Source organism: Malaya genurostris, chromosome 2 (assembly GCF_030247185.1).
Source record: "Malaya genurostris strain Urasoe2022 chromosome 2, Malgen_1.1, whole genome shotgun sequence".
In the NCBI taxonomy this organism is placed as follows: Eukaryota; Metazoa; Arthropoda; class Insecta; order Diptera; family Culicidae; genus Malaya; species Malaya genurostris.
In genome coordinates, this window is record NC_080571.1 from 80,766,400 (window position 1) to 80,780,899 (window position 14,500).

At 37.3% G+C, this 14,500-nt stretch overlaps 1 protein-coding gene across 3 annotated transcripts in view; it reads right to left on the bottom strand.

Moving 5' to 3' along the window:
- Positions 1-131: 131 nt before the first annotated feature.
- Positions 132-14,500, bottom strand: part of LOC131427989 (protein tincar) — a 420,815-nt gene continuing 406,446 nt past the window's right edge. For all 3 annotated transcript variants that reach the window (XM_058591611.1, XM_058591610.1, XM_058591609.1), the window contains 4 exons: positions 9,799-11,481; positions 9,284-9,611; positions 8,613-8,967; positions 132-8,545 (listed from right to left, as the gene is read on the bottom strand). In XM_058591611.1, the coding sequence (XP_058447594.1) occupies positions 7,763-8,545; positions 8,613-8,967; positions 9,284-9,611; positions 9,799-11,481 (3,149 nt within the window). In that variant the 3' untranslated portion in view covers positions 132-7,762. The remainder of the gene's footprint in view (positions 8,546-8,612; positions 8,968-9,283; positions 9,612-9,798; positions 11,482-14,500) is intronic.

Sequence of the window (14,500 nt, forward strand, 5' to 3'; positions counted from 1 at the left end):
ATTTGCTATCGATTTTTATGCAAGTCGTCGTTTATGGGTCGAAAAGATCATAACGCACCGTGTTATGCTGACAGATGACAATTGGGTAGCGGAATGAATTGGAATTTCGAAGACACAATGAAGCGGATATCTTACATTAAAGCGGTGGTTTTTATTGGTTTAAATACACGATGTACTATATCTTTGTTTTTGTTTTGCCTTGGAATGATGGGTTCTGGGATATATGAGACTCCTTAGAGATCTAAACAGTGATAAAGATAGCGACATTTTATTAAATATGCTACAAGCTTGTCAGAACGTACGGTTTGCCATTTAATAAATATATGTACGGATTCTGAATTAATTTATATGCGTTACCTATTTGCAAAAGCCGTGTTAAGAGGCAGCGTTGGGTTTAACGTTTTGCTAGGTAGTACAGTTTAAATTGTTGATGCTAATTTGGTAGTACCCCGAATAGTAAGCAAAAACAATAATTTCTCTACAAATCACACGCTTATTTTTTTTTACTTCAATGTTCTATTCAAAGTTAAACAATGATGGAACTAAAAACTCTACAAATAGGGAACTGATAATTTATTTTAGAAAAGCGAAGTGAACAGTATCGTTTTTGTAATATTTAATGGTTTTACGGCAAAATCAGCGGTACGTTTTTCTCAAAATATTAGTTTTGATATTATTAAATTCTATTCGGGATAGAAACCGAGAAATGTTTATAACGATTAGGAAAATCGTGCTGTGAGATATGAAAAAAGCTTGTGCATAACATTATCACTTGCTATAGCTATTCAGTCTTTGGGCTTTCCTTACGAATCGTAACTAGCAGATCTGCAGGGATGACGACGTTAGGACAAATTTAGGATCAATTAATGTAAAATTGCCGATTGGTTATTTGATGTTTTCAACTAAGTTTCGTTTATTTTCCAATTCGTTACAGCTAACCGATAAATAATTTTGAATAAGCTTTACAGAAGATCAGACGCTGCATCAATTCAGCTAAAGAATAATAATAATATCTAGTAATTTCATTTATGGCGTTTTCGTTTTTAATTTGCACTACACCGGTGCAGTGCTACACTGAGGCATGCATAAACGAACAAAACTGACGAAAACATAAACAGTAACCATTGACTACAATAAACGATTCCATTGCACAGAGCTACACCAAACTTTTGATGAGTGCTACACCAGTGGTATCGGTGCAGAAAAAGTGTAGCACTGGTGTAGTGCAATTGGCAAAAACGAACGGTTTCAGTGCAGCTTTCGCTACACCGGTGTAGTGCAATTTAAAAACGAAAACGACATTAGTTTATTTATCTTACACCAGAATTGTTTCTGCTTTGTTTTATCGCATCCTTCGATCGATTCATAGCTATTGACCTTGCAGATTTGAAATATGACGAATTAGTTCCACTTAATTTTTAGTAATAAGTATATAGAAATTAGAAGCAGATAGCAATTTCACTGTTGCCGAAAGCCTTTTAATAATTCGCACGATTAAATTGCCTTTATTTATGTATTGATGCTCCCATCGGTACAATTCATATTTGTGGACTACTGTATAGCGGTGTAAAACATTCTTACAAATTTGTAAATTTTAACTACACCTATCCCCGAGCGGTGGACGCGGGGATCGCACCTACACGACATGATGGTGTTGGTTGACACTGTTTCTAGCTTGATGCTATTTTTTACTCTCTTTCTCTCTCTAATATACTGCTGGTGTCTTGCCGTAAAACAATAGGGTCTAATTGTGTGTAAAATTCTGTCTCATGGTTATATTGTCCTGTGGTTACGATATATATACTGTTTTGCTGCAAATGAGTCTTGAATTTATTGCATTACACTGATCATGGCATGGTTTTTACAAATGGTTTTTGTATTTTAAATGTTTCAGAAATTAAAACTAACATTTATCTTTTAAAATACACTATGTCTTGAGTTTGGGGATGTTAATTTCTTTTCCTGTTCTGTTTTCATAGCCTGGTCGGTATAGATTAGATGTACATTTCGATCTTGGTATTACTTCGGTTAGCATAAATCTGTGTGTTCTGAATAAATATTTTTTTTCTCAAATTTCCCTTCCATTAGGTTTTCTTTCTGTTAGCCATTATTTGTTCCTGCTTGTTAGTGCATTTTCTTTAGATATGCAATATTTTCTCTAAGGATATGCTTTCTTTTCTTTTTTTTCAGTAATTTGTCACACACGTTACATTGATTTAGTTTATATTTTGGTTTTTGTATGGTGGATTTAGTTGTTGGTGAAAAGTGCACGTTATGTATCGGTATCATTTGACCGAGAAGTGAAAATGGTATTGTGAGTGAAACCTAATTTTCGATGGAAAATGAAATGTTGAGCAACTTGGTTTATTAAAATAACAATATTAAATTAAAAAATGAATTGAATAAGTTATGAATTTGAAAATTATTCAGTTTTGTGAAACATGAAACAGTTTTGTGAAACATGAAACAGTTTTGTTGAGAAATTGAACATTTTTCGAGTACCCCGGTTTCAAAAAAGTAATTTTTCGTAACTAAAATAATACTCCATAATACATGGCAAAGTTGTTTACTGGAAACATTGTTTCCGACGTCCTGAATCATGCTGTAAGAGTAAAACCTTAAAACCGAGAGATCGTGTGGTCATGTTTCGTAAATGGAATGCTTTTTAAGCAAAAAAGCTAAATGGAATGCTTTTTAAGCAAGTTTTTTTTTGGGAAAATTAAATACAAAATAAAAAAAAACAGTGCTGAAAAGTTTTACCATTTGCATAGAACGAAGAAAGCAGTCATCGAGTGTTTTAATTTGAGCAACAGGGTAGAAAAAATTAACAAACCTTGGGGCATATTCAATATTGTTATAGTCCTAGATGCATAGTTAAAGTCAGGTTTAAAATTTAAATCAGAATATAATAAACAGCAAAACTGGCAGCTTCAGCTCGTGTTTCAAATGCAGCAAAAATGACAATAATAGAACGGTATGTCAGTTTTAAATTTGACAGAATCATTCGAATAAACCAAACTAAAACGGTTTCAGTTCTATTATAGATCTCCTATATGCAACTTCTAGTAGCTGAATTTGACGTCTCTGTTACGTTACACCGATGCATTGTATACTGATATTGAGGTTTCTATGCACGGTTAAAAAAGAACGACAATCCTAGTAATAATTGGTGGCCAATATATCACAGATTAACAGACAGGACACTCAAATTAGATTCTTTAACCATATAAACGGTCATTTCGAATATTCCTTTAGTTGGGACAGTACTCACATATGTCATGATGGCGCCACGTTACCCTATCAAATACATCCTGTCTGTCATCTAGACTGTGTTTATTTTTTTCATTTACCAACCGAGTTGCCATTCATACAGAATTACCTGTAATGTATTGATTTGTATACCTCCATGCGAATTTCATGCAGGATACAGATTAATTAGGGTAACAGAGGTATTTTGGCCACTTCATATATTTTGGCCCACCTATCAAACTTCATCGATTTCATCGGATTTTATCGATGTTAAGTAACTCATTTTGCATCAATTTGAAGCTATTCACATTAAATTACCTATTGCGGAAGGGGTTTTTAAAGATATTACAACATTTGGTGGATATTTTTATAAAGTGGGCCAAAATAAAATCAATCCTAAAGTGGGCCAAAATACCTCTGTTACCCTACATATTGCCAAAACTATATACAGAATTGTGAAAATTACCAACACAATCAAAAATAGTCTAAATGAACAACGTTGAGTAAAATAAATGTTTACTTTCCAACATCGCTAAAAAAGTTAAATATATTATCAACGTACTCCAATAATTTATTGTGACGATTCATTATCAAATATTTTGATGAAATCAGGCAACCCTGTAAGCAGCTGATCGGTGTTGACAAACGAGGGGAAACCAACTAGTAAAAAAACTTTTACGTAACACAAGGGGTGTACCGATAGTAAATAGTTCGCGCAGTACAATATAGGTGGAACTAGTGCATCACGAAAAATGATTTTTATAACAATTTACTCATACTGTCATGTCTGTTAGTCTGTGAATATATTTCCTGATTAAAACAAAACAATATGTAAGAGCGATTCACATGTGGCCACAAGGCATGGAACGGTTACGGAACAACAACAATAATTCTAAGCAATTCATATGAAGGGACACAACGTCAAGTTCACGGAAGATTTCGAAGTCGGGTACGTGAGTAATATCCCGCTAAAAATTTATTAAATTAATCTTGACGTCTACCGAAACCGATTGATCGTCTGAATCGTGTTTAATACAGGCGTTTCCTAATGGAAACAAACCAATCTCATTTGCATTTTTCGGTTAATTTTTCAAATGGGCGTATAAGCAAGTGACAGTTTCTCTTTGTTTACTTTCTCTTCTATTAATTATCAAGCGGTTTCCACGTTTATCACTCAACTCTATGCATGAAATGATACCCGAAACTTTCGACTTTCAAACAGAATAGTGATATCAAAGAAAATCTTTTCAATCACATCACAATAATCGAAAGCGAGAGTGATGAAAGAGAAACTTCACTTGCTTATACGCCCTTTTGAAAAATCAATCGAAATTTGCAGTTGTAATTGAGCTGTCAGAAAAGTGATTTTCGGGGTTGAATCTTACACTGACGAAAAACATTTATAAAATTCATTCATTAAACACTGCGAAAAAAGCGTTCTCATTAATTTAGAACTTTTGAAACAAGATAAAATCAGTTCTATTACGTGTTGAAGTCTTTTTTTATGATTATATTATCTGTTTTCTAGGCATTCGTTTCAAATATTCCTTCAAAAATTGGCCCTATGGGGCTCGACAAAATTATTTGGGTATCTTTGGTACACTCACACCAGTATTAAGGACACTAACACATTCGCGCGTGGATTGGTCAATTGGAATCTTCTACTAAGGCTGTGAACCATTTTGCGGTTAACTTTGACTTTTGGTTGAAATCTTGCACTCGAGTGGTTATTTTAATGTTGTCAAAAATAACACTACTCGAGAGCATGGTTATTTTTGAAAGATCGATGGTTAGTTTCCGACACTTGAAAAAAATCTTGCAATGAAAATTCTAATATTAATACTTTAGTTGAAATTATTTCCAGTGGAAAATAACTACTACTCGACACAAAATAACCACTCAAGTGTCAGATTTTAACCAAAAGTTAAAATTAACCACGAAATGGTTCACACCCTTTACGCTAATCATGAACTGAAAATCGGGTTTACCTATTTTTTGAGAAGAAATCGCTCATTGTCGAGCTCTTCTATCAGCTACCCAAAATTAGGTCGTTGTCTACTCAAACTTTTACTTGATCGTAAAAAATAGGTAGCGAACATTGCTCAAGTTGCCATGGCAACATTTTGGGCAATCTTATATTTATCTAAATATTAAGGTCATCACTAGTTACCTAAAAGTGCGGAGATGCACTTCAGTTGATTTTTGTTTAGTTTCGACCCGAAATTAGGTTGAGGCTGGTAAGAGTTTATGTCATTTTAATGGTGCTGTCAGCTGTCAGATCTAGTTGCATTTGATGAAAGGAAATCTTTCAAAGTAAGAGGACATCGCATCAAAACTCACTCTGACAGGTTTGTTTCGATCAAAGGGAATGGAACATAAACTAATCAGAAAAATAATTACGGCCTGTGAAAATTTAAGTCTGGCAAAACTGATTTCAATCAATTCTACATTTATGTTGCCAATTATATTTGAAAAAATTCCCATTGAAGAACAGTGCAAAGTCTTAGAAATTTTTAAATGGTTAATCCTAAATATAGAAAAGGAGAATGACTCAATTCTTCAGAATTTTTAATTTACAGCTGTGCGAATCCAGCCCAGCTTCTACCTACTGCCAAAATGCTTACCAGTAATGTTTTGAAATAAGAAAACTAAAATATATTGAAACAAGAAAGCATTGTCAATATCGAGCAGATTCAAACCAGTTCTGGTAACTGAGCAGATTTCGACTGGATCATAACTGTTAATAACCCTTTAGCCAACGATAACAGATATACAGGCTCGAACAATTTTGTCGTGAATACGGATTACGTTACTATGGGGTGCGATTTAAAAATTTACACTCTGAGAAAGTGATAAATTTTGGATCATGAGTATCTCTTGTTGTATTTAACGTTACATTTAACATAGTTTTTGCTACATGCCATCGGATATATGATCTTCAATTTTTGATAGCTTTTTCAGTTTTATGACATAATCACAAATAATTCAAAATTAAAGTTTTCAGAAATGTTTTGTATGAATGAGTATCATACTAAAAAATTGACATCTTTCTTGTACCTGGCTAGTTTTAAAAGGTTAAGCGTCAATATTCAAACAAAAGCGATTGTGTCATCCAACTGCTGGTCGTTTGCATTGGAGCAAAACACAACGAAAAGGGGATAACGATGAGGAACATTATGCAAAACCAAAATTTTTGCTTATTTTCTCGGCTCTTTTTCAATGGAATTTTGTGTGTATTTTAAGTGGAGCTCCCAGAATTCATCGTCAGTTGAATAATCGTATCTAGTCGTTTGAAGTTTTGCTTGCTCAGTTTCAAGTGCAAAGTGGTCTAGCTCTTTCATAGTCTTCACTCTTGGTAGTAAGCAAGTTCGAATGAACTAGAATTATGAATGGAGTAAAGTATTAAAAATGAAAACTGAAGGAGGAAACTATTGATTTATGTGTATTCTGCAATTGATATTTCAGTTACCGGGTTCGTCTTTCATCTATTATCTGGAACCAATTCGAATGTTTACATAAAACTCATTTGAAGGCCGCTCTAACGCCATTGAAAGAGATATTTTGTTACTTCAAGAGATCAACTGAAGGTGGTTAAACTGAGTTTTGATTTCAAGAGAATCGATTGAAGAACTGAATGCTACTGGTTCGGTACGTCAGCGAACGTTGTGTGCGTCAGAGTGTGAAGTTTAGAGAGAGCGTCAGTGTGTTTCACATTCGGTTTCAATTGAATTGAATGAATGTTTACTGCACTGCTTCAGAGTGGAAGTGATGTCAGATATTTTACTTCACTGGAAGATTATAATCGGTTGTCAAGGCTATATATAGGCGAGTTGTAGAAGTAGGTTGTTGAAATGGATCCAAATAAGTGAAACTCACGCTGTTAATAGTTTCATGTTTCGAAGAAACTAGTCGCTTACTCGATGACTGATGATGATAGGAATAAATAAAAAAATGGAATTTGAACGGGATACGAATTACAAAAGTTATAATCTACTACACGATGAATGATAAACCTTCTTTTCTTTTTGGGTGATTCTCATTTGGATATCAGCGTTCGCGAATTCAAGTTTTCAGTGAGCTAAGCAAAAGCAGTAAGATTTCAAGCGCATATGTGAACGATGTAGGTTTTTGGTTTGGTATCCGTAGTCCATGGTCCAAAAGCGATGCAGCTGATGACAGAATGCGTAGAATAGTTTCCAATAGCTCTAATATTTACAGGTTTCGTAGAGCTTGATTTGATAAAACTAATGTACAAACCTAGTATCAATTCAACTAAATTATCGGTCTTCTACAACTAATTGTGCGACTCCCTCCTACTGCTTCGTTCATTTCAAAAAGAGAACCTATTTATTCGATAAAACTTAATTAAAAGAAGGCGCGTCGAATGGCAAATTTTCTACACTAATATGTTTACATGATTTATAGTTACAATCGTAGTGGGACCATTATCGCGACTTACTGTTTCCCTCGATCTGTTTAATTATCAATTTATGCTGGTTTGATTTATGCCGACCTAATTTTGCAGTTGCAGCGAATTAACCTGCGCTACGTTTATGTACATTTCCCGGTCCTGATCGGAGATCATTGAGTAATTGGCGGAATCGCGATCCTCGGGAATCGGTGGAACGGGATTGAAACTGCAATAGCTTGACTGAGAGTGTGTGGGTGGTGATTGATTGGGCATACCCAGAGGATCGTGGAGAAGTTTGGAAAAGGTGTGATGACCGCTACCCAGTCCGAGATGACCGTACGGTGATTCGGCTGCTTTTATGTACGGCATTCGTTTCAGGAACTGATTGGACGAATAGCGAACTCCATTGGGAAGGGTTGTGTGTTGAAGCTGATGTCGAGAGGAAGAATTGGGTGGTGTGAAAGAAGACTGCGAGTGATAATGGTGGTGTTGGTTGTGATACCCAGCTGGAAGTGGCATCGTACTACACTGAGGATAGGACTGGTGGTTGTCCGTGGAACCTCGCGTCAGAGGAAGTGTCGCACTGGATGCGTCTTTGCTGAAGCTAGACATTTTCATATTCGTTGTGCGACCAAACGGTTCCTCTTGAATTGCCGGAGGCGGAGGTTTGATGATGGATTTGTAGGGACCCGATCGAGGCCGGATCACCACTTCATCGCGCTCTTCACCCGAGTGTACCCCGCTGGAGGTCTCCGACGGAGCATCACGACAATCGGGTGGCGAAGTTGAACTCTCAGTTGAAGTCGTGTCAGATCGTGGGGTTAGAGCTTCATTGGGCATACCGGAATCGGCTCGGCGCAAGCAACGTGGTGTTGAACCGGGTGCCTGGAAGGATAAAACGCGAAATTAGTGCTCAACAATCAACACGGGCATGGTATTCAAGTGGTCCTACCGGAGTTTCATTATTGTGTACTGTAACGAAGACGGGGGCTAGAGGACTTGCTAGTTGTTCCGGTGATCGTATGAATGCTTCGCGAGACATAGTTCTCGTAATGGGTGGTTCCAGATCTCGGGTGGATGCATACGTAACGCTATCGTCACGTACTGAGGCGAGTAATTTACCTTCCTCCGAAGTATCGTCCGCATGGTCGGTGTTGACTAGTAGTTCCTCGGGAGGAGGTAGATGATCTTCGTACCCACCCATATGTAGTAGATCACCGGGTGGTCCTCTTAGCGTAGCGTAGTCTCCGTCATCAGTTTCCCCCGTAACACTGGACATACGTAACGTGGCTCCACAGGGCGGATAGCTACAATTGGTAGTAATGGTAATGTTAGTAAGGGAACTGAAAGCAATAGTACGCCACAGCAAAAGTAGTATATTTCTGAATTCGTCAAACGCAAAAAATGCAACGGACGAATTGGTCGTATACTGAACGGGCATCTAATGTCAAGCACTATATATGTATATTATATGATAAAACTAAACAGGCAATCAATGTACACAAGTAAAGAATACGCAAAATTTTCACACATGCTAAAAACGCAAATTAAACGGAACGAAAGCTCTGGGGTATAAAACACACAAAACAGCTTCGCATGGAGTAACTTTGATTGACTGTTTACCGCTTGCCGTCATGTTCGCCATGGGTATGATCGGATGACGTACTGGTTACTTCGTTGAATGTCACTTTCAGCTTGGGAGAGTTGGGAGCAATTTTTGGCCAGTAGATAGTTTCCTCCTCGCTGCTACCGTTACCCTCCCCGCCCGGTCCTTTTCCGTGTGGTGATCGTAGCAGAGAACCACCGTGGCCTGCACGAAGTAATGGTTGCGCGGCTCCGGCACGAGTTCCGACAACTTCCAGCGGTGGTAACTTGAAATGCCAGCGCCGTTTGGCCGTCAAACACAGCCATAGGACTATCCAGAGGAACAGGTGAATCACCGATCCTAGTGCTGAAAGATGGAATAGTATTCAGTGCTAATGAGATTGCCGAAATTTGGCAAGACAATCATCAGTCATTGGCTGATGGAATATTTTGAAGGTCATTAGAAAAAAATTGGATGATATTTCGTAAATCAACTTTTGATACATATTGTTCGCCAGTATTTGAACAAAGGCCAACTAACATCTATACTGTACCTGCAGATAGCACGGCTCCGTCCAGGCTTCCTCGATAGGCGGCGCTCAGATCGTGCAGAAGAGGTGCTTTGACCACAGCCAGGGCCAACACGAAACACAACGACGAACAGTGGGCGAAGTAAGCCCACACATCGGTGCTTTGCTTATCGGTAATCAATCGACGATCGCGTATCTTCACGGTCAGTTTACCGTGACCGTACAGATATAGAACCATCGACGAGGCGATTGTCAGAATCATCGACAGAATGGTCAAGGCGATGGTAACCGTTCCGTTCAGAATTAAAGCCGGTGCTTGTAGTGGTAGTCCCTGACCGAGAGTCTGCAATTTGTAGAGTACGCTGGCTCCGGTGAAACTCAAAAGTATATCCAACCCGTTAGCTATCATTTGCAAGCTAAATACGAAGGCAAACAGTTTCGAGGTATGCCAAAATACGGACGGGTATCGAACGGCCCACGCCATCAGGGCAATGGCCAGATTTATGAATTCCAAGCTAGGTACCGCCGTCCAACGCTTGGAATTGAATTGTTCATCAACTCTCAGGAACAGTTGTAGGAACCCGGCAAACCTATCTAGCTGAGTTGGTTTCGTAGTCAAATTACCCGGGACGGTTCCTATTAGGAATGCAGGCCGAATTTCCATTCCATTTTCATCTTTTATAATAAATTCATCTTCGTCTACGCTTGGTATATTTTCCAAGCTCTCCAAACTTTCACTACTATAGTTATCATAAGTGAAACGTTTGATCTTCTTAGGCGTACTCCTCGCGGTTTCTCCTGTGGTGCTCGGTCGGATTTCGATGATCTTCGAATTGGTTGTTACCGGAGTCGATGGTATGACATTCTCCGGAAGTTTCACCGGTTTGATGATATGTGTATTACTGTCTTTGGTAGGAGTTACCTTCTTCATGCTGCCTTTTGTGGACGGTTTAGTTTCATCAGTGGTAGATGTGGTAGACGTAGTAGATGCACTAATTTTCTTCGATGTCGGTTGAACTTTTCGGCTATGGTTTACCTCAAACAGGGTGGTTATTTCGTGTTCTCCAGCATCGTCGAAATCAAATTCCTTTTGTGGCTGTAGCTCCAGTCTGGTATCGACATCTTCCAGTCGATGTTGATGGTGATGATGATTGTGGTGATGTTGTTTCTCTTTCCGATTTCCATTGGTGTGAGATTTGTTAGCATGTTTGCGGTTGTGGTTAACATTTTTGTTCTTCTTGGTAGTCGTTGGTCGTGTAGATGACGGAAAGGGGGTTGTTGTTTCGAGTGTTGTTGTAGTACTGGGTGCCACGGTAGTCGTCAGAAGATTCCGTACCGGTGGAAGCGTGTGCATTGTCGTTGGGCTATCCAAAACATTTACGTTAAAATTTTCCATTGTAGATATAGAAATCGATGATGGGGCAAGCTCCTTTTCCACTTCCAGCGCCTCGTGAGTTCGGAAGGGTTCGTAGTCCTCATCCTCTTCGTCCCCGTCTTCCTCTTCGTACGCGGAAAACTTTTCTACCAGATCACTTTGTTCGAAATACCCGTTTCGGTACAGTTTTCTGTCGTAATCATCATTGGTAACATCCGGAAACCGAGACGGTTTGACTGTGGAATTCGGATACGAAGAGGTCATGAACGATAGTACCACCAACCGATCGCTATGGGTGACCATAAAGTCCAAATCGGTTCGCCAGATGTCGTCTGCAATTGAAGGGAAAATGGGAAAAATAACGGTTATTCATACTCAGTTTTGATATTTCTATAGTAAACATGCCAAAAGCATGATCAAGACTGTCCTCGTTCTAAATGCATAATTTATGAAAGTTATATAATTTGAATCTGAAAATTGTACAAAAAATGGTATGTAAGCAGCGTTTTACTCGTCTATTAAATATGAAAAAAAGCTTCAAATTTGAAAGTAGAAAGAGTTCGAATAAATATAACTAAAACGTCTTTCTGATGATACGTTTGTTTCAGATTCAATTCTATTATAGATCTCCCTTATAATCGAAATAGACAAAAGTGAAGTAGATTGTCCGGAGGTACGTTTGTATCACTTTCAGTTCTATTATGCTTCACCTATATAACATTTTGAGTGCACATTCAGAAATTTTCTAGGTCCAGATGCATGAATTATGATAGGTTTAAAATGTAAAGCTAGAAATTGCAACCAAAAAACTAACAACCTCAGTCCGGTAAACCGGAAACGTCTACCAGTTTTAAATTTGACATCAAAACTGTTCGAATGAATAAAACTAAAACGGTTTGTTGACGATACATTTTATATTCTTTTATCAGGGGCGTACCCAGGGTGTGGTTTTCATAATATAAGGGAGATCGGGGCTAAATCGAACACTTTTAGAAATTGAAAAAAGAAAACATTCATTAAAATTGGGGGTTTTCCAAGTCATCTCTACCGCGTCATCTGTAAGCGCATTTACAAAGTCAATCCGTGAATCGAATTAATTGCAGGTTTATGAGATATTTCAGCTGTTCGATTTAACCACGTATGCGGTCAAGCCTATGTCTCCTCTAATAATTTCCTTAGTGTGGGTGAGAGTTTGAACCCCTAAACCCCCCTGTATAGGCGCCTGTCTTTTATACATCTTCTTAAAATTTCCAGCTGCTGAGCCCTCACGGAGAACACTCATATCACAAAATTACCATACTGTAATTGTTTCATGTTCTGATTTCTTCAACTGAAAATTATTGACCCAACTAGCCTGTTGATTTTTCTATAACCATCAGAGTTGCCATGGTATTTTTTCAAAAATCTGTTTCTGACTCAAAAATTTATCCGCGAACAAAAAAATGTCTCCTTTGTGAAATCTGGCAAAAGGTCTGGTTAATTAGAATGTCTGACGAAGAGAGAAAATTCGGACAGCCTGGCAACGCTGACAACCATTCAGGTAAACAACTAACATTGACAGCAAATGGAGAAAAACATCGATGATTGTTTCGGCTTTGGTTTCAATTCCTACACTGCATTTTTTGAGAAGAAATCAATTGTCGAGCTCTTCTATTAGCTATCTACTCAAACTTTGAGTTGATCGGCAAAAATGGGTTGCGCGCTTTTTTATGGCATAACACTTGTACTAAACTTACATATACCTAAATTTTGAGGTCATCACTTTTGAGGTCATTTTGAGCACTTTAGTTGATTTTGGGTAGGTTTTTGAACCCAAAATTAGGTAACGGCTTATAAGAGTGTATTTAGATTCATTTAGTATGCCGTCCCTCTCAGCAGGCCGTTCAACTTTGTTGATTTTTGAGCGCTTGTTGAACGATATATTGCACGAAATATTCGTTCAATTTGCTGGAACGGTTTGTTGTTGTTTTTTCTCTTGCAAAAATAGTGTGAAAATTAAGTTATTCTACGTGATGTAGAAGTATTGTGCAGGCATGTATTGTTAGTTTGAACAAATAAGTGGAAAAAACTTCAGAAATTCTGCAGTAAAACTAGTCCAACGGGGCTCCAACTCCTCATGTTAAAATGGCTCAACAATGGACCTCTGTCTGCCGGGTTTGTTGAACGAAAAAAATTGCATTCGGTTCAACGGTCTGTTTCAAAATCATTCACGTCCCGTAAAAAAATAAACCATTGATTCAGCAGCATAAACAATTTATTCACAATTAGATATACGGGTTACAATACATTTATTGTATCTTGACAAGATTTTTTTCATTTCCAACGATTCGATATATTGTTTCTACGATTCTACAATTGAATTTATTGTACACGTGGTATTTGAAACAATACGCAAAATGTACATTTTATTGTTTTCCAAGAAAACATGTATGAAAAACTTTATGATTTGAAGTGTTACGATACTTAACAACCTATACATTCTATTGTAAAAAGCATTTTCACAATTGATTGAATAGTGTATAACAATACATTAAAATATTTTTCAATGGTCAAAGCAAAATTGTGGCAGGTTTTGTAACAGCAAATCGTGTTGTTTTTCAACAATATGTTTTATTCGGGGTACTAACCGTTTGATGTTAGTGAAAGTATACAAAACAACATAAGAATTAATTGTGAAACAAGTTTTTATTGCGCTGAGTAGGTATTTCAGCGTGTAGTGCCTTTTCGAACAGTTCATCTCAATGTAATTAAAAATGCCTAACGCCAAAAAATTGCTACTAAAGTAAAGTGATTGTATTTGTATTATTTTGAAAGTGTATTTCTTGCATTGAATGCATGTGCAACATGCTTGAAAACAAGTAATATCTTGCTAGAAGAGCATTTCCGCTCTTCCAGCAAGATATTTTGCCGGTTTAGTATAAACTGTTCAATGCTAAAACTGCAAGCCGGATACTTAGGTAAAATTACGTTGTAATGTACCTCGCTACCATTTTAGGGCTAAACAATGTACCTCGCTACCATTTTAGGGCTAAAATTGTCTAGATTCAAGGATACTTTTTGAGAAACATTCCTTTTGTGGAATTTAGGTTTTGAAATCAATCATTTTTCAGACACTAGTTTCTGCCTTAGACTTGAAGAGTCTTCTCTTGCTAGTAGCAATATGTTCAATGAAGTTAATTTTTAACAAGATGAACTTATATATGGCATTATTCCAGGTATAAACAATTGAGTATTATACGTTTGTTCGACTACAATAGAGACGAATATATTAGTGAAATGTAAAATCAATTCAATTGGAAATTAATGCAACATCACATGACGATTACTATTTGCATCAATGATAAAGATTGT